The sequence below is a fragment of the Rhamphochromis longiceps genome, linkage group LG3 (assembly GCF_057381845.1).
Source record: "Rhamphochromis longiceps isolate RC_006_pf linkage group LG3, R_longiceps_female_GT1.1, whole genome shotgun sequence".
Taxonomy (NCBI): domain Eukaryota; kingdom Metazoa; phylum Chordata; class Actinopteri; order Cichliformes; family Cichlidae; genus Rhamphochromis; species Rhamphochromis longiceps.
This window is the reverse complement of record NC_140559.1, coordinates 11,346,641-11,372,630: the sequence shown is the minus strand read 5'-3', so window position 1 is coordinate 11,372,630 and position 25,990 is coordinate 11,346,641. Positions and strand designations below refer to the sequence as shown.

Genomic DNA, 25,990 nt, shown 5'->3' with positions numbered 1-25,990 from the left:
AACTAGACCATGACGTGAGAGACACAGGAAACAGGCAACCTGACAGAGGAAAACAGACACAACATAAGCACACAAGGGTCATTAGGGAGAGTGGACCTGACGACACACAGGAAGCAAAGCTATACACACTGAACACAGGACGTGACACTGTCAAAGTAAAACAGGAAACACTAATTCACACAACATGACACAGGAGACGGGAGGGAAGAACGGAAGAACTAGACGAACTTGGAGGACAACGGGAGGAGACGCACATGATGCACTGGGAGAATGTACAGGAGGCACAATACAGACAGAGGACACATGACTTAAGAGACATGCACAGAGGACAGACTTACACAGGAAACAGGGATGAAGCGATAAACTCAAACCTCACTAAGACATACTGACAGTAAACACTAGAACTTTTCTCCAACACAGCAAAAGAGGAACCAAGATACAGAAATACTGCAGATGCTGTCAGTCTGCAGCTCAGAAGGCATGCTCAGTGGTGACATCAGCAGTGACATCATCACCATCTTCAGCCAGTCCCTGACCTCCTCCATCACACTGGCTCATCTCCATGGAGACGGCCGGTTTGTTCGGTGTCTTCCTGCTCCAACAGATGGACAGCAGCAGACCAGTGGAGATGCAGTACGGACAGAAGACCACTAGATGGCAGACGAGTCTCAGCACAGACTCACAGGGAGGAGGAGGAGCTGAAAGAGGAGGACACAAAGGAGGATAGAGAGGAGGAGTCAGGAGGAGGATATATAGGAGGAGTCAGGAGGAAGATACAGAGGAGGAGTCAGGAGGAAAATACATAGGAGGACTCAGGAGAAGGATACATAGGAGGAGTCAGGAGGAGGACACAGAGGAGGAGTCATTAGGAGGAGACAGAGGAGGAGTCAGGAGGAGGACACAGAGGAGGATAGAGAGGAGGCGTGATTAGGGAGGAGACAGATGAGGAGTCATTAGGAGGAGACAGAGGAGGAGTTAGGAGAAGGATACATCGGAGTCAGGAGGAGGATAGACCGTCCCATTTCACAAGCTTTGCACTTCCGGCCTTAGCGGTCTTTGAGTACGCGGCCCTTGAGGACCGTTGAGGCTGCAGACCCTGGATTGGGATACAGCCACAGAGGACGATAGAGAGGAGGACACAGAGGAGGCATGATTAGGGAGGACACAGAGGAGGAGTCATTAGGAGGACACAGAGGAGGAGTCAGAGTCTGTTTTGTCTGTTTGTGCTTGCTTCTCTCTAATCTGACATTCGAGTCATTGGTCAGAGTGATAGCCGTACTACTTCCAGTGTGGTTCCTGATGGTTTTAAACATGCAATTGTAAACCCTTTATTAAAAACCATGTCAACTAAACCTGGCCTTGATCCTTCAGTTTGCTCAAATTTTAGACCCATTTCAAAGATTTCATTCCTTTCAAAGAATTGGAAAAAATTGTTTGTAACCAACTGAATAAGTTTTTAGATGCTAATGGTATCATGGAGGTTTTTCAGTCTGTTTTTTAACATCTACACTCCACTGAAACAGAACTTTTACGTGTTTTTAATTATATCTTTTAGAAAATGATTGTGCAAGTCCTGTGATCATGGTGCGTTTAGATCTTACTGCAGCGTTTGACACTGTTGACCACGATATTCTTATCTCTCGTTTGGAACACCTGGTTGGCATCAAAGGTGCAGCACTGGATTGGCTTTGCTCATATTTGAGGTGCAGAACGTTTAGTGTTAAAGTTGAACATTTTGAGTCCACCAGCCCTCCTTTCTTGTGGGGTGCCCCAGGGCTCAATCCTTGGCCCTCTTCTTTTTTCATTATACCTGCTCCCTTTGGGGTCTACGCAGACGACAGCCAAATTTATCTGCCTTTAGCACCAAATGGCCCAGGCTCCATCCAAATCCTTTTGAACTGCCTTGAAGATGTCAAAGCTTGGATGGCTCTGGACGTTTTGAGTTTCAATGAGAGTAAAACTGAGGTGACTGTATTTAGACCTAATAATATTTCATGCAACCCGCCTGGGAATTGTGGGTGGTGTGACTCTTATGTTAAACAGCATATGACAAACTTGGGAGTCATTATGGACTCAGATTTTAAATTGAACAAACATATTAGTTCTGTGTTGCAAAAAAGCTTTTTCCAGTTGAGGCAAATAGCAAAGCTGAAGCCAGTTTTGTCAAGACGTGACATGGAGAAGGTAATACATGCCTTTATTTCAACTCGGCTTGACTACTGTAATGCACTTTATGTTGTATTGAGCCAAGGATCTATTGCACATCTTCAGCTTGTTCAAAATGCTGCTGCCCGCCTCTTGGCTGGTACTCACAGGCATGAACGTGTAACATCTATCCTGTTCTCTCTTCGTCGGCTTCCTGTTCATGACAGAATCAATTTCAAAGTGCTAACGCTGATTTATAATGATTTATATTTATGACCAGCTGCTTTTGGTTGTCCAATAATCTAGACCAAAAAGTAGAGGAGAACGAGCCTTTTCAATTATGGCCCCCAAACGTTGGAATACGTTGCCTTTAAATATTAGACACACTCCTTTTTTTGAAAGGTTCAGACTGGTGTGAGTTGATATGTTTATTATGTGTGTTATTATATTTTTATGTGAGCGTCATGGTTTTATCTTGTGTTTAACTCCTTTGTTTCTGTACAAAACTTTGGGCAAACCTTCCGTTTTTAAATGTGCTGTATAAATAAATTGGATTTGGATCTTCCCCACTGACCTTTGACCTTCAGCTGTACATGGATCTTCTTCAGATCGTCTCCAGCCCTGCGGGTGGTGCAGATGTAGTTACCACTGTCAGAGACTGTGGGGTTTCTCAGAGTGAGGCTGAGGTCTCCAGTCTGCAGAGCGTCGACTCTCATCGATGTTCGACTGAAGCAGCGATGGTTCTGATCTTTAAGATCTACTCCGCTCTGCAGACGTATGTGGACTGTTGGGACCTTCAACTCATCGCGGTCCCTCACTCCTGGTGTGGCACTCCTGGAAACATCAGCTGGTACCTGACAGGACAGCAGGACAGACTCCGCCCTCTCAAACACCTCCACCCCTGGGGCATGCTGGGAGTCTGAGGACAGAAACATGAAGCAGGTGTGATCGAGTACAATGAAATGAAGCTGCAGGACAGAAGAACTCCAGAGGTGAACGAGGAGATGATACTGAAGGATAGATGTGTAGCATCTAAATCACACATGGTTTTAGGTCATTATGGGCGGAGTCTCAGAACTTTAACTGCAGTTTCAGACCCTGCTGCTGGAAACACACGACTCATCATGCAGGGCAAATTTCCAGCCTGTGACTAGAGAAGATCCCAACATCCATCCTTTTCTGTTAAAGATGATCAGAGTGCTAAAACAGCTTTTTTCTATATGTGCTAGTCATAAATCATCTTTACTCCTAATCAAAGATATAATTCATATATAAATCTGATCAATACATTAAAGGAGAAATGTAGCTTGAGCAGTGAACATTATTTTGTGTCTTCCTCTGATCAGCTGATCCAAGTACAAGAACAGAGAAGCTTTATTTGCCAGCCTATCAGCTTTAAACGGTGAGTCAGATAAAGGAGAGAAGAAAAAGCGGCGGTTTCATGACTCCGAGGATTGTTAGACATGATGATGGAGCAGCCACCACAGAGCACCTACATCACCTCAGAGTTCCCGTTACCTTCAACTCACCTGTAGAAACGGTCAGAGCAGACAGCAGCAGCACACACACACCTGCAACAGGACAGAGGTCACTAAAGGTCACCAAAGGTCAGAGGTCATGATGAGGACAGACAGGTGTAGGAACATCAGCTCACCTGCAGCAGTCAGCAGAAACAGGCCTGAAACTGAAGAACGCACTGATCAGAGATCAAATGGTCACATGACCAAAGAGAAGCATTCAGCCTGCAGTGATTGGCTGTTCCCACACATCAATAACCCACAGCGCCCTCCAGTGGTGGAAACACAGATAATACATGTGGAGAAACATGAAGGAGACTCACAGCAGAGGCAGACGCTCCGTCTCAGACAGCCGTCACCTCCACAGCTCCACAGGTCTGCTCCCCGACCTCCTACATCACACAGAGAAACATCAGCATTTCTGAGCTCAGACCGAAAAGTTTCATGAAATCCTTAATTTGAATCTGCTGCTCTGTGAAGAGATGAAGATGTGACTCCAGAGTCTCCAGCTGAACCATCATCTATGTGAAACCAGATAAATGTCAACTAAAGCTGACCACGACCATTACAAACACCTTCACCTCCAGAATGAGCGAAGCTTAATGGAGGGTGGAGCTTAGCTGGCAGCTCTGAGCATCATCTCGGTTAGAATCAGGAAGTAGGTCATCAAATGTAAAGTCTGACTGTCACTCTCAGAGAGCCTCGGGTTAAAGGGGTTACCTGGTTAGTCCAGGTGAGACATACCTCTCTGTTTCCTCCACAGAACCACACCTCCAACCAGGACCAGGACTACAGGGAGGACCAGGAGATAAAGAGGAAGGGAGGAGGAAGAGTGTGGAGAGGAAGAGGAGGGAGTAGCGAGAAGAAGAGGAGAGGTTGTACTGGGAGGAGAATCTACAGGAGAGATTATGAAGATTGTTCAGTCAGTTCATTATCAGGTCACCAGGCTGGTTTGTATCTATAAACAGGAAGTGATGTTAGTGTCCTGACCTCTGACCCTCAGTCTGCTCTGAGGAGAACGTTCATGAATATCAGTATAACACGAGTAGAGACCTTCATCAGACCGCTGGACTTTAGTGAGGATGTGCTTTGGTTTAGGATTATGTTCAAGTGGACTCCCTTTAATGAAGAAATAAGCTGCAGCTATTTTCCCATTGCTGCACTGCAGAGTGACATCACTTCCTGTCCACACAGGAAGGGCCGGGATCAGCAGAATCACACCTTTAACTGACAAACAGAGACAAACAGAGTTAATGAGAGCAGAGAAACGTCCAGATGTTGTAGCAGCAGCAGATGAAGCAGCTTGTGTACCAGTTACAGTGATGTTGATCTGATCACTCTGTCCAGAACTGGTTTCACACCAGTAAGCTGCAGAGTCTGACTGGGTGAGAGGTGAGAGGATGCAGGAGGAACTATTAAACTGCCCAAAGCTTGAAGCTGCAGCTGCTCCACAGTCCTCAGTGGGTCCTCCTCTGCTCCCCTTCACTGTCCATCCATCAGCTGTCTGTCCATCATCAACACAACTCAGAGACACTGAAGAAGATCTGCTGAAGACCTGCTGAAGGTTTGGACTGACAGACAGAGACACTGGAGGACACACACACACACACACACACACACACACACACACACACACACACACACACACACACACACACACACACACACACACACACAGAGTAAATGTATTTGTGTTCTTGTTGGAGTCTCACTGATTGTTTTCACTTCATCTCCTCATCTGCAGAAACAGGTGCAGACAGCAGCAGCACACACACACCTGCAACAGGAGGACAATCCACAGACTTGAGCTTTTTCTCACGTCCACAGAGGTGTACACTAACATACTGTGGCAGACGTCCACACACACACCTGTAACACATACACATCATTATAACACACACCTATCCTTGTCTTTGTTACACTGTAGGGACACATGACCAGAACATGCTTTGTGGGAACCATCCTTTCTGGTTGTTCTACAGCACTGAAAAAAAAATCAGGCATTACCTGCAAAAGGATCTAAACCACATTTTCACTTTAAGTGATCAATCAGACAAAATAGACAATAGCAACAGCTGTCTGGGGACCTGCCAGGTATTTAGTAACAGGTGGGGTCCAGGAAAACCTGTTTTTTCTTACTTTGTACAATTTACGTCATGGAACAAGTTAAAACCTGTGACTGGCAAACTGTTTCCTGAACAACCAAAAGTTTGGTTAAGCAGTTTGTAGCAGTCACAGTGGTGTGGTGTCTCTTTAATGTCGAGGGTTTATGATGTCATTAGTGTGCGCCACTGCCCTCTCTGTGATTTATGGGAGCAACGTGCTTGCACGCAAATACATGGAGAAAGACGGACTTTATATGTTTTACCTCTCCAGAAAACTTTGCAACATTACAGAACACTGTCTGTCATGTTTGATAAGCAGCAGCCGTTCAACTGGGAAGTTCTCAGTACCAGTGTGATCGTGTATTCTTCCTACTATCCTGGTTTCTACCGCCTCCTCTCAACCACTGAACACAACCCAACGTTACAAGTTCTACGACTGTTAGAGTTTGTATTGTTGATTGTTATTTATGCTTAGAAATATTTAACCATAGATGCTTAGAGGTGTATAATCAATTGTGTAGTGATAAGTTGTGTGATCTTTAACAGGCTACAGAGGCTTGGTGTGCATTCCACACTAGAATGCACACCTACATCCTGGGAGCACGGGAAGAGGTCGCATCTTGTTTTAATTGTTTTATGGTAGGATTAACGTAGCTACGTCTGTTCTAGTCTAAGTGCTTTTCTGTTTAGATGAACTGCTGGACTTCCTCACCGGGGGGGGTCTAGTCTACCCTCTTCCTGACCAAGGATGTTTGACCCTTTGATCAGCCACACACACACACACACACACACACACACACACACACACACACACACACACACACACACACACACACACAGGCAAGGTACTCTTTGTTTGTATGTATACGTCGTATGTTAATGAACCTATGCATATTCATGTAACCTCAATAAAAGGACAGTGTTACGGGAGGACGGACGAGAGCTACTGGGGTCAAGCGAAGGAACGGCGTTTGTCTGGTTCTCTCCCGTGCACGAGAAACATGAAGAAGCTTGCCTACTTGTGTCTTGCTTTGCAGTGTAATTATATTGTCTTAACGTTCCAGCGAATAGGTTTATGCTACAAACCTATCATTGACAATAACCTTGTTATACAGTATAGGCTCAATAGACGAGTCTTTTGTCTGTAATTAGATGTTAATCAAATAAAATCTGTTCAGTTTTATTTACACAGCGCCAAATCACAACAACAGTCACCTCAAGGACCTTTATATTGTACAGTAGCTCCTACAATAATAGATACAGAGAAAAACCCAACAATCATATGAGCAGCACTTTGGCGACAGTGGGAAGGAAAAACTCCCTTTTAACAGGAAGAAAGCTCCGGCAGAACCAGGCTCAGGGAGGGGCGGGGCCATCTGCTGTGATTGGTTGGGGTGAGAGAAGGAAGACAGGATGAAGACATGCTGTGGAAGAGAGACAGAGGTTAATAACAGATATGATTCAATGCAGAGAGGTCTGTTAATACATAGTGAGTGAAGAAGAAACACCCAGTGCATCATGGGAATCCCCCAGCAGCCTACACATATTGCAGCATAACTAAGGGAGGATTCAATGATTAGCTGATGTTAATTTATGTCAGTTACTAATTTATTTATTTTCAGCATTGTGCAAAAGCCACCCCTCATATTTTTTTTATAGTTTTTTATCATGAAGCAAGACTTTGGTATAATTTTTTAAAGTGTTCTTGAACAACAGTTCTGTTTATGATCATCTTTCCAGGTTTTACTTTGGACATGCTCCATGGATCTTTCTCTCATTTCTATGTGAGTCCTTGTATGTGACCACTTTCAGAGTAGTCCTGGAACGAAGGGGAGGGGAGGCCGATCACCTCAGTGGGACACACTTCAGAATAGGTTGTTGGATTGGAAGGAGACTGTGCTCATTAAGGAGGATGAAAGCCTCGGCACTGTGTGAAACACACACAGACATCAGCCAATGACTCACATGATCTTCACATATCACAGAATCTGTTTCCATCCATGGAGTCAGAGTACATGAAGGACTGTTTACTGTCAGCTGTGCTGTAACACAAAGTGACCACTGAAACCCTCCAACAGGACCTGCTCAGAGGTCCGCTGTGTTTCGTCTCACACTCTGATCCAATAACTGAGTGAAGGACTCATCGAGGAGGAGGAGCAGAGGAGCCGTCTTCATGGTGTCTGGATTTCAACTGAAGGCGTGCGGTCTTAGCAGCAGAGAGATGCCTCGGGCTCCAGTTTCATCACTTCCTGTTGTCACGTCAGCTGTGTGTCCGGCTCACAGAGGTCCTTCCTAAAGTGTCCCAGCTGTCCCTCTCACAGCTCCATGAAGCTCAGAGAGGACACACTGACTCTGCAGCCATCCACACACACTCATCCAGCTCTGGTTAACCCTTTCAATCCAGCTGATGGCGCTCCAGAGCTACTGATCTGTCAGTGGATGAAACACTTCGTCACTGACAGGCTGATGCTCTCTGGCTGTTTCACACATCTGCAAAAAAACAAAAATACCCCAAAAAGATGAAGTTGTGGTCTGTACAGTTTGTGTCTTCTTCTGTAGCTAAGATCTATTGAAGGCAGAAGAGAAACTGCTGATAAGATCAGCTCAGCTCAGCCCAAGTTAAAAAAAAAAAGCTGCTGCTGCTGTCTTCATGTCCAGAGCACGACTCAGTACTATGCTGGACTTGCTAATAATTGGTGGTGTACCAGGGGCTTCTGTTTAAGACTATGTTTGCTCCTCACTGTCACCAGCTGTCCTGTTTCGCCGGCTGTTCGGGACAGTCTGTTGGGGGACAGCTAACAGGGCCTATGCTACCTTCGGCTGCACGGGCTACACAGGCCTGGCTATCAGGTTTTTAGGCCTGCAAAACCGAGTCTCCGGTTCAGTGATCCTGGACTCCAGAGCTACAAATAGCCTACATGTCAGCTAAAAGCTAAGCTAAGCTAAATATAATTAAAGATAAAGATAAAGTAAGATCAAGTGAGTAAACAGCAGGTTTGCGTTGGATGAAGCACGTGAGGATTACACTATGAAATAAGAAGTTCTCTATAAGTTTTTAATTAAATTGCAATGCAGGTAAGCTACACAAAAACACCACTGGGTGTTGTAACAGGAACAGGAAGGGACACTCTAACGCAGAGAGAGCCAACACCAAGTGAGAGCCCCAGTGTTTCATGTGGTGTGACACCAACAGTCACAAACTGGGAACCACCATCTGCTCACTATGGCCCCGCCCCTCCATGAGCCTGGTTCTGCTGCAGGTTTCTTCCTGTGTTTTTAGTCTGTTTTCTTTGGATCTTTACCTTAAAATATCATTTGGGTCAAAACCTTCGCACATCAACATGATTGTACGTTCTAGTAGTAATCATAATAACATGTTCTGTCCAGGATAATTTACTGTGTAAGATTACAGCCTGGTTTCGTGGACCAACAAACACATGTTCAATAGAAACCTTTAAAACTAGATTCACAGTGTAATTGGAACCAAATGTTTTATGAGGGTGAGACACATTCAAAATATGTGTAATATCCATTTAACTACTGATTGCACCTGAGAATCTAAGACTATATTAACCCTTCCTCAGTGTTAGGTTATTAATCCTTTATTTATCCAGGTAAAAAGGCCATTGATATTGTCATGAACTGGCTGTGAAGCAGGCAAGATTGGACCCTATGCAGACTCGCAGACAGGACTTGAACTCAAAAACAGCCTTACTGCCCGAGTGCTGGAGATACTGCATACAGGAATGTAAACTAAACATACAGGGAAAAACAACAACGAGGGAGGCGAAGACATAAATACACAGGAGGGCAAACGAGGGACCAAAACATAGGAGGGAACACAGCTGAACATAATCTAACTCAGGGCCTGGAGGCCCGGTGTCCTGCAGGTTTTAGATCTCACGCTCTCTACACACCCTCTTTACACACCTGAATCAAATGATTAGTTCATTACCAGGCCTTTGGAGAACTTCAAGACATGTTGATGGATCCAGGACACGTCTAAAACCTGCAGGACACCAGCCCTGGAGGCCTGGAGTTCAACACCTGTGATCTAACAAAGGAGACACAGGGAACAAAAGTCATCCATAACTCCTCGTCCATAACCATGCAAACTGATTAAACCATCAGATTCTAAAATGGTTTTTAACAATAAATTGTCATCAGTTACATCCATCAGTACCACTCCAACCACCTGTACTTCTTAAACAGTCATCTGTCATTTGAGTTAAAGCTGTGTAATCCCATTAATCTCATTAATATTAATACCTTTAACACCAGAACCATGATTAATGTTCAGTCCCAAATGCAGAATCAACATGTTTCTCTCTATATTACTTTTGTAATAGAAACCAGGGGTTCCACTACCCTTACTTTTATTTGTATTACAGGTACAGTTTGAGTGATTGGTATAAGATAAGATACATACACAGTATGTGATTATGGATATGGTTGGAAATATGCAGGACATAAACTATATAGCTTAACATAACTATTGTACCACTACTATTCCTATGTATAGACATGTACACACTAAATATACATATGTATACATATACAGACATATACCTGCACATGTCCGTACACATGAAGGTCCATTATGCATGAAGTGGTGACCGTGGATGTTCAGTGTCCAGTGACTTATGACATCGTGATTGAGGAGTTATAGAGTCTAACTGCTGTTGGGATGAATGATCTGGGAAAGCGCTCCTTCCTGCAGCGAGGGTGTTTCAGTCTCTGACTAAAGGAGCTGCTCAGCCCACTCACAGACTCATGCAGTGGGTGATGTGGGTTGTTCATGATGGATGTCAGCTTTACTAACATCCTCCTCTCACCAACCACCTCCACAGACTCCAGGAAACATCCCAGCACGGAGCTAGACCTTAACAGAGTCCTGCAGGTATTTAAGGTTTATTCAAGAGCTAGACAGATGGTACGTGTAGTTTTAGAAATTCGAACAGAAAAGAAGGCAGTCAAAATTATTGGATTTGTGAAGTTGAACTTAATAAACTGTTCGCAAATGACCAGGTTGTTTCGTTGATAATGGCTCGATGAGTTATTCTGTGTTTGATCCAAGCTTCAGATACTGTAGCTGTCCTGATGTCGTGGAAATGGACCTTCCCTCCCCTAGTCGTCACTGTCCCCGTCTCCATGGAGATTGTTAAAATAGTTTTGTTTACTGAGTATCTTTGCATCATCGCTCGACTGCCAAACTTGTTTTGTGATCTGACTCTGTGAGCAAATTGTGGCTCACCTTTAATAACCCACTACAGGTAGCTGTTCATGTAACCTGTTTGACTACAGGATGTGTGGTTACCCTGTCAACTTCAGGTTTATGGCTACACAGTCATGGTAACCATGGATACACTACTGTCTTAAAAACATTATATCAAAGTGCTTGTTGTTTGTGAAGACGCAGTACTGCAGGGTTGTCAGCAGGTGGCAGTGTTGGTCACAGTGACATGTAGTTATAATGGGCCGTCTGGTTGTGATGCATGGCTGTGACCAGCAGAGGGCTCACGGCTCACCTCTGTCTATAACTCGTGCTCTTATATAACTGAGGCTCTTATGTAAAACACATGAAACAGTCTCAGCACTGACAGAAAACTCACCCATCCTCCGGGAAGATGCTCGTCTCCATGACAACATCCTCAGGAACACATCACTGCACAGGTGATGCAGTGATGTGTTCACTGCATCCAGGAGACCCCCCGCCCCCCCCAATGAAATACACATAAGTAGTTTTTTGTTGTTTAATTTCTTGCTTTTTTTTATTCGCTGTTTGAACACAAGGACATTTTCAGGCAGGAGAAATCAACCAGTTACAAGCAGGTAGCAGTAGATGACATCATACAGCGGGAACCTCTGATTGGCCAGGCCCTTTCTTTAAAGGAAGACAATTGGTGGACAGGAGTACAGGTAAGTGGGGGTGTTTCCCCGACGGAGCTGAGGACACTGACTGTGTGTGTGTGTGTGTGTGTGTGTGTGTGTTGTCATGCTCAGCCCCATGGTGGAAACAGAAACACACATACAAACAAATAAATAACAAACAAAAGCAAACATTAACGACTTCCTACCTCGTTAACTAACTAACCTAACTCACCCAGGTGAGCACTAATTGATTTTCTAACTAAGGAGCCAATCAGCTGCAGCCACACAAAAAGGAAAAGAAGAAACGAGGTGACATCATCACACTAAAGCTGCGGGAATGGAAACTAAAGCTAGCTTCCGATTGGCTGTGAGTTCAGCTGTTTCCGTGGCAACAAACGAGGAGACATTTATCATGGCCGATAAGACAAACCAGTTAGTGAACTGGTTTGTGGTTTCTGGACTGGGAATGATGTAGAAGATGTGGTTCATTATCAGAGAATTGAGAACTGACTCCAGACTGGCTGATTGATCAGTCACCTGACTATGAGGTCATTAATTACTGTGATTGGTCGATGTCAGAGTGTTTCTGTGTTCACATGTCTCATCTCTGACTTTAGTTAAAGAATGTCAGTGTAAACAAACACGTCGTAAACAAACAAATAAATAAACAATCAATAAAGTGTACATTAAGGGATCAATAATTCTCTCTTTGATTCATGCAGACTGATCCACCATGGAGGTGAACACTGGCCTGTCACCGGCCTCCAGTGGCAGTGACATCAGACTATGTGTGCGTGCGGATTGGTCGGTTTGAGGGTGGGTGTGTCTGAGTTAAAGCTGCACCGAGGGGTCCTATCAGAGAAAGAAACTGTGTGTTTACAACTACCAGGGAATCCACTGAGAAACAGACACTTTAAACAGTCAGTGAACGCATCGCGATCATGGTCAGTGAATGCATCATGATTATGGTCAGTAAACGCATCATGACCCTGGTCAGTGAATGCATCATGACCCTGGTCAGTGAACGCATCGTCATCATGGTCAGTGAATGCATCATGATTATGGTCAGTAAACGCATCATGACCCTGGTCAGTGAATGCATCATGATTATGGTCAGTAAACGCATCATGACCCTGGTCAGTGAACGCATCATGATTATGGTCAGTAAACGCATCATGACCCTGGTCAGTGAACGCATCATGACCCTGGTCAGTGAACGCATCGTCATCATGGTCACTGAATGCATCATGATTATGGTCAGTAAACGCATCATGACCCTGGTCAGTGAACGCATCATGATTATGGTCAGTAAACGCATCATGACCCTGGTCAGTGAACGCATCATGACCCTGGTCAGTGAACGCATCGTCATCATGGTCACTGAATGCATCATGATTATGGTCAGTAAACGCATCATGACCCTGGTCAGTGAATGCATCATGACCCTGGTCAGTGAACGCATCGTCATCATCATGGTCACTGAATGCATCATGATTATGGTCAGTAAACGCATCATGACCCTGGTCAGTGAACGCATCGTCATCATGGTCAGTGAACACAACATGGAAATATAAAATACAGCTGGTCAGTGTGAGGCTGTGACAGGAAGTGGAAACATCTGGATGAGTGCAGCTTTCACGTGTTTGTGTGTGCGTGTGTGTGCGTGTGTGTCTGTGTCAGTGTGTGTGTCTATTTGTCGTTGATTCGGAGTTTGAAGGAGACGCGTCCGGCGAACTTGTCCCTGTCACTGCCGGCGGCGAGCGTGTTGGAGGTCACTTTACACTCCACGTTGATGTCTGTGTTCAGAGAGGCGTTCAGGAACTTCACGGCCACTAGAGGCTGAGTGTAGTTCACCTGAGACAGTAAACACATCGCATGTCAGTATTAGTACAGTACTCTGTGTGTACTGAACATGTACATGAGTGTGCACTGAGTGAATACTGAGCGAGTACCTGGGCCTTCTTGCCGTAGTACGGGTAGTACATGAGGTTGAAGGTCCCATTAGGAGGATAATAAGCCAGAGGTCCGATCTTGTCGCTGTCCTCCCTCTGCACACAAACACACTGATCAATACTTCTGATTGGTCGTCAATACGCTTCAATAACCTGTAACTGGAGGTTACTAACACGTAACTCTGCTGTGATTCTGTGATGGAGGCACTAAGGGACTCTATCATGATCTACTTCCTGGTCTGCTGGTCTTACCCACTCATTTTCACCCACTCTGTACCTCTGAGGATGGAGACGACACAGGTGAGATGAAGACAGGTCCACAGACAGACAGACAGACAGACAGGTTTACAGACAGACAGGTTTACAGACCTTTGCTGCACAGGTGACATAAGGAGACTGTCTTTCCTTCCCCGGTAACATCCCGATCACCTGCAGCAGGTAGAAGAACAGCTCGTGAGAATGTCATTGGAGGGTTTGAGGTTAAAAGTCTCTTTTGATTGGCCGCTTTCTGAAACCTACAGACAGGAAGCACTTCTTCCTCTGGCAAAATCATTTTCATTGCAGTAACACTAGAGTGTAACTGGGCTTAACATGGGGGTCAGAGGTCATACCCGGTTCAGTTTGATGAGGATGCAGGGCTGTCCTTTGTCGTAACCATAGAAACGATCCAAAACCCCCGAACACTCCTCCAACATCGTCCGATTGAACTGACAGGAACGTTTGGGATTGTTCCTCACCTGCAGAGAGAGCAGGTCAGACAGGTGTAGGTGAGGCAGACAGGTGTGGGTCAAACAGACAGGTGTAGGTCAGACAGGCGTACCTCTCCGCTGTCCTCTTGGATGAAGTACTCGTCAGGTGTGCATTCATCGTTGGTCTGAACCTGATAGCTGTCGTTGTACGCTGCAGACACACAGGTACAGACACAGGTGTGACAGGTAATCGGGCAGGTAACCTTTCAGTTATATTGATAAGTGGTTAAAGAGGCGGGGCTCTTACGGGACAGGAAGGAGTTGAGATTGTGGATGAAGCCGTCCCAGCTCTCGGTGTCTGAGGTGGAGAAGGTGATCTCCAGCTGGTTTCCCTTTGGGCGAATCATCATCCCTGAAACAGGAAGCAGGTCAGCGCTAATCAATCACAGCTGAGCCTCATGAGCCTCTGTTGATAAACCGCGCCCCTCTCTGTTGTGGGTGTGTCCTCACCTGGAGTGGCCAGCCGGTCCTGCCAGGTGGGCTTGTAGTCGTCGAGTGTGAGCAGCAGGATATACATGGTGAAGGCGAACATGCCCGCCAGACACAGGTAGAAGATCAGGTAGAAGAGCAGGATCAGCCCTGTGGAGGGAGGTGATGGTTACTCAGAGCACAGCATGCCCCTCCCCGTTCCCTCCTCTAATGTCATCTTTATAATCCTCTTGTGCTTAGCCCCTCCCCCACCCCTCGATTCATACTGAAGTAGGTCATCGGTGTGAGGGGGAGGGGGGGGTACTGTAATCTGCTCAGCCTCTGTTCCTCTTCATCCATCGTCTGATTCCAGCTGACCTCAGAGGGGCTCTGATGGTCACATGACAATATCTATGGCAGACTCAAGCTCGCCGCCATCATCCAACCACTAAGAGAAGACAGAGGTGAGAGAATCACACGCTCACTTCATTTCCTCATCAGACGAAACGTCCTCATCCACACCTGGGAACACTTGCAGGTGACCCTGATGCTAGAGTGCAGGGCTCTAGAGTGCGACCAATTTAGTCGCAAATGCGACCAAATTTTTCAGTGGTGCGACTAAAATAAACGTTTGGTTGCACCTGTGCGACCAACTGTTCGGGTAACAAAAAAAAGAATCTCTGCAACTCTCCGTGTGGTCAACAACAGACACACATTATGCCCCTATCGTGGACTAGACCAATCAGAGATAGTCAGGGGCGGGACCTCTCTGATTGGCCGTGGTCCAGTTGAAAGTGCAGGTGGAAGAGAGAGGTGAGTAGCTTGAATAAAGCGATATCGATTCATTAATGGATTCCACACAAAGACGTGAACACAGAGTGGACGCATCAGAATCAACTTTGTCTTTCTCGGCTTTCTCACCCGACGGCCCGTAGACGGACACGCTGTCGGAGCTCAGCGATCCTGATGCGTCCGGTCCGCGCTGTGTTTACGTCTTTTTGCGCTGATTCTGAGCTGCAGAGGTTTTGTCTCTCCAACCAAAATCCACCGAGCCTGCAGCAAAAGAAGCAGCAAACTGCGCTTCACATTTGATCGATGTCGTCATGAATTCCCTCTGACTTTTGCTGTTTTGCTTCCACCATGATAAAAATCACACTTCCTGCACAGCTCTCTCTCTGTACTTCAGGAACAATTTCCCGTCTCAAATCTGTTTTCAGCATCATTCATTCGCTTATTACCCACCAGTCTACCGTTGTTCACAGCGCTGTGGCTGCTGTCTTTTTCTTTTTTCACTTAAATGACCTCGGCCAAGAAAGCCTAAATTTCTGCTGTTCAATACTGAAGAAATGTAAACTTCTTAAAATTGTGCAAAATTGCAGAACATTGTAGAATATTTTTAAGGTTATCTGCTATAAAAAGCCAGACCAGGAAAATCTCCTTCATGTTTTTCTGTGTTTTATTCTCAGTTACTTTCACTCAAAGGCATCTGCTGTGATGTATCACATCACATGTATCAGTACTGATAAATGATCAGAATTATAATATTTCTGACTGTCTGAGGCTAAGTTGAATCAAACCGGGACTTTGAAAACCGGAATCGAATGGATTATAGAAATCAGTGATGATACTCAGCCCTAGTGAGCAGCCTAGGCCCGAGAGGAGTGGATGTAGCTGTGGGTAATAAGAAAAGATGAAAAGAAGGATTGATAACTTTTTTGTTAAGGCCTGATCTGTCTGAAATTCATAGCCAGCTCTGACACGGTGCCATCAATCTTTGAATGCTGAAAAAGCACAGTGTATCCAGGAAACACATTATATGCTGCAATAAATGCACTGCCCAAGTGTCCCCTCTCCCCACGGTCTTTCAGCAGCAGACAGCAGCAAACAGGTCGTCAGAGAAGGCGATGTGATGATTAAGTTTAACATTTTCTACAATATTGACAAAGCACTTTAAGCACAAGTTTGTTAGTTAATAATTTACAAATCAATATTGTCTGTATGGACTTCAATTCCCCCCCCTAAAAAGTGCAAATGTAAAACTGCGGTGTTAAGCGATGCGGTTGAAAAATTTCGGCGCACTGGTGCAACCCTGGCAAAAAGTTAGTCTAGAGCTCTGATATAGTGGCAGAGAACTGGTGGAGAACAAACAGGTCCTCACTGTCCTGTATGTCCCCCATCACTGATTTCATCACAGTAAATGTCTTTCTGAAAGTGCAGAGCTGAGTTTAAGGATATAATCTACCCACTGTTGTCATCGTCAACGCCCTGTACAGCTACCTGAATGCGACTCCAACAGAGGTTTTACCTGTTCACTGCGACAGCCAGTGGGCTAGCCTTGCTTTCCTGTCGCCTGTCTCTTTCAGGTGTCTAGTTGGTGGAGCTGACCCAGTTTCAGATGCAGCACACCTTAGTAGGCCAGTCCCCAGTGTGTTATAAAGAAACTCTGACTGAACATCCAGGTCTCCTTCTTCGCTCCTTATGCTTCCCTGGGTGATCGAGAACTTATCCTGACATGGTGCATTCAGCCATGGATGTCGCACCACTTAATCTGTTTTTAGGTTTCTTTACTTTGTTCCATTAAAATATCTTATAGCATATTAAGCCTTTGTGTGGTCTCTCTCTTCCTTGTCACATCCTTTGAGCCAGGTTGTGCAGTTATTTTGGTCTGATAAGCTTTCTAATGTTTCATTAAGAGCTCTGTACTACCTTGTTAGATTTAAGGCAGTGCTGTCCGTGTTATATTTGTCTGGATAAATTGGTGACTTGTAGGGCTGGGCGATATATCGAGTTTTTTAAAAATATCGATATATTTTCATACGAGATATAAGATGTGGCAATATCGTTTATATCGATATAGTCTATGTTACGTTATAATTATACTTGTGGAGCCGCAGGTTTGCCTCTCTTTCGTCCACTTTTGTCTCTACGCAACGTTACTCGGCCTCGTCTCTCCTTCACTGAACACAACTCCGCCTCCCCCATAGCTTCACCTGCAGGCAATGACAAGATGAAAGCGGAAAATCTCCGTTAGCGAGTTACCGCGGATCGCCCCGTGCGTGGGGCTGGACGGCGTCAACGTGTTAGCGAGCTAACCGCGCTAACGAGCTAACCGCGCTAACGACATGCAGCCAGGAGGGGCTGCACGGACTAAAATCCTTTCATTTTCTCAAAACTCGACAGTGCGCCTTATGTATGAATTCTGGTTGTTCTTACTGACCGCGAACCGATTTTATGTGGTACACAGCGCTCAGCAATCTGTCAAAAATGTTCTAATATGACTTTGCTAAGCTACAGAGCTGCACCGCTTGATGGATTGTCAGAGGATTACGGCTACCGGGGAGGAGCCTCGCGGAGTGATACGTACTGTGTGTGTATAAGGACCACAAATGGCACCTGTTCAGAGACGTGGTGCAGCTGTGAAGTCTGTCTCTTTGTTATTCTGCTCAGCGTCTGTTAGTTTACATTTTGACTGCACAATTGTGAGCTTTTTGTTATGCACAAAAACAACATTGTTTTCTTTTATTTATGGACCATGATTATTTAATAAATGCTGATATTTTATTTTTGAGTAATTTCTTCATGTACATCTACGCTGTATGTAAATAAAAGTGCCCGTGTGACATCTGGGACACAGTGCGACTAAGAACTCTCTTTTTGTTATTGACTTATGGCTTTAAAAAAAATATCGAGATATATATCTTATATCGCCATCCAGCTAAAAAATATCGAGATATGAATTTTGGGTCATATCGCCCAGCCCTAGTGACTTGTAGACACAAGGTCAACTATGGTGTTCCACAGGGTTCAGTGCTAGGACCAATTCTGTTTACATTATACATGCTTTCCTTAGGCCAGGGGTCTCAAACTTGTGGCCTGCAGGTCACCTGCAGTCCATGTCATCCCCACTTGCGGCTCACATATTGACGTGAAGAAACATTTTTAAAATTATTCAAAAAATGATTTAATATGGATGCAATATGAGCAGAGTTTTACAGGCATAGCGCTAAAGAATGTAGCCTCATGGCTAGGGATGGGTATCGTTTAGGTTTTATCCGATACCAGTACCAAACCGGTACTTTTGAAACGGTGCCGGTGCTCAAACGGTGCTCAAACCGGTGCTTAAAGAATGGAGAACACAAAATTGGTCCAAAAACCTCTCATGTTCAGCTGTTTTCCACTTTTTCTTTGGTCATTTTAGCCTTTTTGGCCAGGGTGAAGGGAGCATCTGCCATCAAACAAGAAGACAGCCGCATGTAGCTATGATGGTGTTTGCTTGTTCACCTTACATGCATTAATGTAATAACGTGGTTAGCCTACTCAACGTAAATTACACACGAACAACATTAAGCTACTCACGCAGAGAAGAACGGCTGCTGCTGCATCATCATCCTCATCATTTCTGCTACACTGGCAGGGCTAGGGGCCAGGACTCTCCTCTTCGTGTTTTTGGGGGATGTTGCTCCGGGTCCGATAACAGGCTGATAACAGGCACCACACCCGCAGTAGATGTGCTCGGTGTGAGGTCTCGCAGCAAGCTATCAAATACGGCGCATTTCTCGGCTTTTAAAAAAAACGCTATGCGTCGCCAGGTGTTTCATCAGATTTGAGGTGTTACCTCCTTTGACAGTATCACAGTATCAGCTTAAAGCACTTGTTGCTGCTGAGTTTGCATCTTTTGCTGTGAAGTACAGCCAGACTTTGACCGCTTCGCCTTGGGCATTTTTAATCTGTAGCTCTGCTCTAAAAGAACGTACGTACCTGGACCCGCCTACTATCCTCGAAACGTAAAATGATTGGCTAGAATTCAAAGTGTATCACAGCTCAGGAAAAAAAGCACAGAAATGCTGCTTTTTGGTCTGGTTACTACCGTTTATGACAGAATTATGTGTGTGTGAGCGTGAGGTAGGGGGAAAAAGGAGAGTGAAAAGTACAAGGTGCCACCCATGAAAAAGCGGAAGAGGGAAGCTTGTAAATACACTGCAGTCATTGAGTCTGTCCATCATAGTCTGGTATGGTGTCTCCCTCCTAAACAGTTGACCTGTCACACTGCTTCACATTGCTAGATATAATTGTACATTATACACTCTGTGGTATTCATTTCCGTAATCCTGTTTTTTATGTGTATAGAATTATTATTTTGTTGGTGCCGTTTACATGTTGTTGTGTTTTACACTGTGGTGCTTCAGAGACACCATCAACCGGAACCAAATTCCTTGTATGTGTTTGCACACACACCGATAAACGTGACTCTGAAAGAAACCACTGCAGCCAGTGCAGAGCTATTAAAACTCGACTGTACGCTGCGTTCACTGCCTCCAAAACAGAAAAGTTGGGACAGCCTTTCAACTTTCCAACAGTAGATTTTGACTATACCGCTCTACCACGATATAGCATGTTGATGGTGTCATCTAGCTGCACCTGTTTTGATTGAAAGCATTGCAGCGGCTGCAAGCAATATCATCTGCAAATTATGTTCACGTTTCGGAACATGAGGAAAGCCAAAAACTGCGCTTCCTGCACTTCTGTACCATTGATTCATTAATGTTGAATTCTCTCACAGCTGCTCTATTCCCATGTTGTTGCAGTATATTAATGACTAACCTCGTATTGTGGATGGATTATCTCAGTTGTTCTCCTGACTGAAGTTTGGTCCGTTTACAGCATCCTGCCATGCGATTGCATTTGTCTCTAACCATCAGGAACCCTCATTCTAACTGTTATTGAGTGGAAAAAGGTTAGCGTTCATCCTCCAGCTTCACTGTGTTATGCTAACATAGCTGTGTCGCTAGCGATCAAAAGCACATCATTATATAGTCAAGTCAAAATTTATTTCTACAGCACATTTAAACGACTAGTGTACATCAAAGTGCTTCACAATAAAACCGCAATGCGGCCAGAACAAGAAACAAATAGTACAATGATACTTAAAATTGCATTTAGTTGGTGTAGTGCAGACCGAATGAAATTCAAAGCTAATTTAAACAAGTGTGGTTTTAAGCGTGATTTGAAGGATTGAATTGATTCCGATGTATGGATTTTGACTGGGAGATTATTCCAGAGTCCAGGAGCAGCAATGGCAAAAGCACGGTCACCTCTGGTTGTTAAACGAGACCTTGGTTGCATTAGGAGCAGTTGGCTGGAGGATCTTAGTGCTCGCCTTGGGTTGTACAGATCAAGCAGATCAGTTAGGTAGCTAGGGGCCACGTTAGTTAGAATTTTACAAGTGAGCAGAAGGATTCTGAAACCAATGCGATATTTGACGGGAAGCCAGTGTAAGTTAGCGAGGACAGGGGTGATGTGCTCATGCCTTCTAGTGCCAGTTAAAGGCCACACGCTTGATCTGGTATTGTCATCCAGTCTGGACGTGTGCATTACGGATGTACGGATCACCAGCTTCTCCGCGGCCGTTACTAACTCTACTTTTTATGATATCTACTGTAATACAGCTATATCGGTTGATGAACTTGCTAACTCCTTTATTTCAACATGCTCCTCGATTTCAGACATTGTGGCTCCATTAAGGACTTAACGCTGAAGGCCAATTACCAACCATGGCTGAATGAATCCACTCGCGCTCTCTGGCGGGAATGTCGCCGAGCTGAGAGGAGATGTAAAAAAGACAAACTCCAGGTGTCCCTGGACATCCTGCATAACTGCCGATCAAAATATCAGAAGACTGTCCAAACTGCAAAAGCTTCATTTCTGTCAGAAATTATTACTAATATTTAAAATCTTCTAATCCCTGCTCTGCTGCTCAGAGGGATGCTCCCCAGCGCTCTGTGAAAGGTTCTGAAATTACTTTATAGATAAGATCTCAGCACTAAGGGCGCCATATCTGCCGGCAGTCTGAATGCTCTATGGCTTTTCAACAGTTTGAGCCCGTATCCTTTTCAACTTTAAAATAAATAATTGATCGTTTGAGAAGCTGCAGTACGCTGAATGACATTCTTCATTCCCGCATTATTAAGGAAGCTCTGACTACTATTGGACCCTGTATCTTACTTTTGATGAACTCTTCCTTGTCTTCAAGCACGCAGTTGTGCAACCAGTTATGAAGAAAAGCCACTCTGACCCCAACGCTCTTTCACATTACAGGCCGATTTCTAAACTTCCCTTCATGTCGAAAATGTTAGACATGAAGGGAAGTTTTATCTACCGGCTAGCCCAACTTCAGTAACCCTGCAAACGTCACTGCTGTTTAGTTTTCTGTCTTCATTTATGTTGAAGTGACAGCAGAGCTGTGTGCACGTCTTGCAGACGTGTTTCTTCACTGTGACCTCTGACCTCTGACAGGAGCTCAGAGAAACACTGTCACTGCTGTGAACACTGATTCACTGTGTGAATAAAGCTGAGGTGACTGGTTCCACCCAGAGCTCTACCACCCCTCCGTCCTTCCTACAGACCTTCCACAGGAACTCCATCAGCTCTGTCCAAACACAGCTTGTTCCCCTTCAGAATAATCTAGAACCTTCTATAACACTGGTACCCCCTCAAGGACCAGCTGAAGATCATTTTAACAAGAACGTCTCCTGAGCTCCCTCCTGAAAAAACGCGACCTCACTGTGGTCTAACTGCCTGATTCTGGATGTTTTGTCTCCACCCCCTATGGTCATGTGACCAGTAGAGTGACTACAACCTCCATCTGAGTCAGTGACATGTTGTACTGTCCCTTTAAGAGTCCTCAGGAGCACACTAACATATCTGCCCGTGTGTGTGTGAGAGAGTGAGTGTGTCTTAATCTGGATTAAGCAGACGAGTTTGATTGGATGGTACTCTGAACACACACACACATTAAAGAATGACCTTCATACAGGACATGGCTGTCAGAGGGCGAGCAAGCATCACTCTCACTCAGAGAGAGAGAGGCTGCCAACATCACTGCTTCAGTATTGGTCGTCATGAGAGTCAGCCGATCAGAGCTGATCAGGGTTATTGATCAGCTGTGATCAGTTATCAGCCTTCACTGTAACAGAATCAGACAGACGTTCCTCCTGATGTTTGATCACATCGACTATCAGTAACTGAAGTCTGTGACTGTATTGATCTCTGAGTCCACCTGTGACACAGCGAGCTGATTGGACCGTGGAACAGATCACCTGAGGATGGAGCTCTGAGCTCACAGACACACCTGGAAACAGCTGGAAACAGCTGTTCCTGACCTCAAACACACCTCTTCAGGTGCAGCTGACTCAGTCTGAGACAAACCAGATTTAAGCCGAGGTGCAGACCAACAGAGATTTCATCCAATCAGAAACAGCCTGGGACGATCACCTGGATGCATCCAGGTAAGCAGACGCTCAGGCAGTGTAAGCATGTACAATGAGATTCACAGCACCTCCTCCCCACGTGTGGAGAGACAAAGGAGGCGAGGTGCAGAGTTCTGTGGTGCTATAAACATATGAACGGTCTCATCTTAAACAATGTCAGAAAATAAAGCTCTCTGTGTGTGATCTCTGCTGTGAGTGAGCCCAGGAGCAGACAACAGGACGACTCTAACAACCCACCTGTGACAGGCAGGTACACCTGGACAGGTGGGAGCACCCTGCTGACATCAGGAGCTCAGGTGTGTTAGTGCTGTCCTCAGCAGGTGTTCACAGGTAAGCCCTCTGCTAACAAAGCTCCAATACTCATTGATTATAATCAATACATCAGTTCAGAGCTAAAACATCCTGTCTGCCCCGAGGGTCCCGCCCCACAGTTTGGAAACCACAGCTTTAGTTATCGATTAACCGGCTGCCCTCTGCTCAATCAATGATCAGCGTGTGGCTGATAAACGGACCGTTAGCACGATCGATCCGCGTGATCGATCAGTAATCAATAATCAGCTGTGCGCGTTCACAGATACCGTGAACACACAAACCGATTCGCGGAGACGCGCACGGATACCGTGGTACTGACCCCAGCTGGCGGCGGTCCGGCCCAGCAGCTCGTGCGTCCTCGGGTTCCAGAAGAAATCCCGCCACTCACTCGAGCCCTTCCGGTCGTCCTCCTTAGAGCCGGACATGATGGAGCTGGCGGAGGTGATGGAGGTGATGAAAGACGAGGTGATGATGGAGGCTCTCCAAGTCCCTGATGACGAGGATGCGGCTGACGGAGCGCGCGGACACTCGCTCTCCGGGATAAACCCCTCCCCTTCAGCGCCCGCTGACGTCACCGCCCGGCTCGCCAATCGCGGCGCAAGGAGACCCCGCCCTCTGCGGGATTGACAGACCGTGACATCATAGACCAGACCGCGAGGGGGAACGTGACCGTGACGTCACTCACGTGTACCATAACCAGCAGCTGATCGACTGAGAAGACGTCATCACACACGGCCAGTTTATTAGAAACACCCGAGAACTGTAATCAGAATATTTAGTAATCCCCGAGGAAATGACAGTAACAGTACAAGTACCACAGGTTAGTATATAATTATACTGACACACTACACACACTGTGTACAAATACTACAGGTTCATACATACATGTGTTAGTTATGATGATGCTGACTACATATTTGTTTGTACTTGTAAATCACAGAGCAGCTGATCACAGAGCAGCTGATCACAGAGCAGCTGATGTCATCAGCAATAACAAACCCAGATTCATCCAAACTGAAATTGTAGTTTTTCTTCTAAACACTACGACTTTACTGAAGTGTGATGTATTTAATGTAGTTCCACTGCGACACTGGCTTTACTCAGTTTGTAGATGTTTGCCGTAGATTGTATTCAGTGTTCAGCTTACAGTCAAAAATTATTAAGTCTCTGACAAAAAGTGTTTTTAAAATGTTGTCTTATTTCTTTAAAGTATCTGAGTAACAGTTCGTACAGTGTGATCCAGTGCAGCACGCCAGCTATGGGACCAAAGAGCAACTGTGATGTATTTGAAGCAAAGACAAAATAACATTTACAAACGTAAAAACAAATCTTAAACATAAATCAGCCAAACTGCAGTGGTGTTTTAGCACCTGCAGCAGCACTGTGGACTGACTGGAAGCGATGGAGAGACGGGTGTTGAAGGCCCAACCAGAGAGAAGTGCAGCAGTCCAGTCTAGACGTAGGATGTAGCTGCAGGACGAAAGCTTTATCTTTAAAGCAAACATGTTATCATCATATGACTGGATCAGATAAACAGCTGGATCTCCCAGTGACTGCAGAGCCTCCACCAGTATCACTGTAGTCTGTCCAGTTTCAAATCTCACGGCCACCTGAGTGCTGTATCCCATCATGCACTCTGCTCAGTAAACATGACAGAGCTGAAGTAGAGTATGTCTAAGTGTTTATGAAACATCATGCTGGTTAGAGCAGGCGGATCGATCCACATATCCATAGCATTGATACCACGCTGGTGTGGGATCAATGCTACTGCAATACTGTGTTTCTATCCTCTACGTTCAGCACGAAGACCAGTGAAATGTGTTAAACGTGTATTTGCAGCCTGCAGCACATTTAAACAACAGAAGCTGAACCAAAGTCTTTCAGAGACAGGAACATCTCCCAGAAAAACTTTCAAAATAAAAGCTGAAGGGTGCGTTTTGTTGTGGTAACTACTGTGGAAAGGTGAAGTCCCAGTTGTTGAGCGATCATTAAAATGTGTTCAGAACTGGTAAAATGATGATGATGTCACGACTCACCGCCTGCCCTACATAAGTTAGAAGTATCAGCATTGGTATCAGTGATCGATAGCTAAGCTTGCAGTGGTGCACTAGCTTGAAACAGTGTGACAGCTGAGAGGATGATGCAAGTCTGAGTCCAGACAGACCGAGTCTGTTTAACCACGGCGGCTGTCGACCGCTCAGCCAATCACAAACCAGAAACATGATTGGCTGGATCCTCTCTGGGAGTACCTCAGGTGTGTTTGAACCTGCAGATCGACTTCACAGTAGAGCAGACAGGTCTTCGTGTTCTGCTTTATTAACACGGTTTATTTATGATGTGTTTATGCTGCAGTGACTTAAGCCCAACTTTCTTCTATCACAGCCGTGCTGAGGTCCAAACGCAGACCTCGTCTCTGTGGGAACTTGGTCTTATCATGATTATTCTGCATGTTTCTTAATGCCACACCATCATCATCCTCATCATAATGAATAACACAATTCTGTTTCCTGTGCATAAATAAAAGCCTCTGTGTCTCCATGTGCTCCGCACATCATCCTAACCTGTGCAGCTGGGAACTCTTAACAGTTACAGCTCCTGAAGAACACGAGTCTGAACCGTCACAGAGCGGGGACGCATTTATTGAAACAGATATAATGAAATAAA

At 45.2% G+C, this 25,990-nt stretch overlaps 2 protein-coding genes across 4 annotated transcripts in view; both read right to left on the bottom strand.

Annotated features, from left to right (window-relative positions):
- Positions 1 to 5,307, bottom strand: part of LOC146672905 (uncharacterized) — a gene marked incomplete at its 5' end in the record, with an annotated part of 5,602 nt that extends 295 nt beyond the window's left edge. The window contains 8 exons of the mRNA XM_085401586.1: positions 1 to 698; positions 2,720 to 3,064; positions 3,675 to 3,716; positions 3,800 to 3,829; positions 3,986 to 4,054; positions 4,407 to 4,556; positions 4,653 to 4,889; positions 4,974 to 5,307. The exon at positions 1 to 698 is cut by the window's left edge and continues 295 nt beyond it. Of these exons, the coding sequence (XP_085257712.1) occupies positions 472 to 698; positions 2,720 to 3,064; positions 3,675 to 3,716; positions 3,800 to 3,829; positions 3,986 to 4,054; positions 4,407 to 4,556; positions 4,653 to 4,889; positions 4,974 to 5,307 (1,434 nt within the window). The remainder of the gene's footprint in view (positions 699 to 2,719; positions 3,065 to 3,674; positions 3,717 to 3,799; positions 3,830 to 3,985; positions 4,055 to 4,406; positions 4,557 to 4,652; positions 4,890 to 4,973) is intronic.
- Positions 5,308 to 13,107: 7,800 nt separating this feature from the next.
- LOC146672904 (sodium/potassium-transporting ATPase subunit beta-2-like) lies at positions 13,108 to 25,949 on the bottom strand. 3 transcript variants are annotated; one of them, XM_085401572.1, is made up of 9 exons: positions 23,646 to 25,949; positions 14,790 to 14,918; positions 14,587 to 14,691; positions 14,411 to 14,490; positions 14,202 to 14,327; positions 13,960 to 14,019; positions 13,843 to 13,869; positions 13,591 to 13,686; positions 13,108 to 13,492 (listed from the first exon to the last, which is right to left on the bottom strand). In XM_085401572.1, exons 1-9 carry the CDS (start codon positions 23,749 to 23,751, stop codon positions 13,328 to 13,330), a joined length of 894 nt encoding a protein of 297 aa, XP_085257698.1. In that variant the 5' UTR covers positions 23,752 to 25,949; the 3' UTR covers positions 13,108 to 13,327. The 3 variants fall into 3 exon arrangements, with proteins under 3 accessions (XP_085257698.1, XP_085257700.1, XP_085257699.1); XM_085401574.1 differs by lacking the exon at positions 23,646 to 25,949 and adding an exon at positions 19,104 to 23,638; XM_085401573.1 differs by lacking the exon at positions 13,843 to 13,869.
- Positions 25,950 to 25,990: the final 41 nt, after the last annotated feature.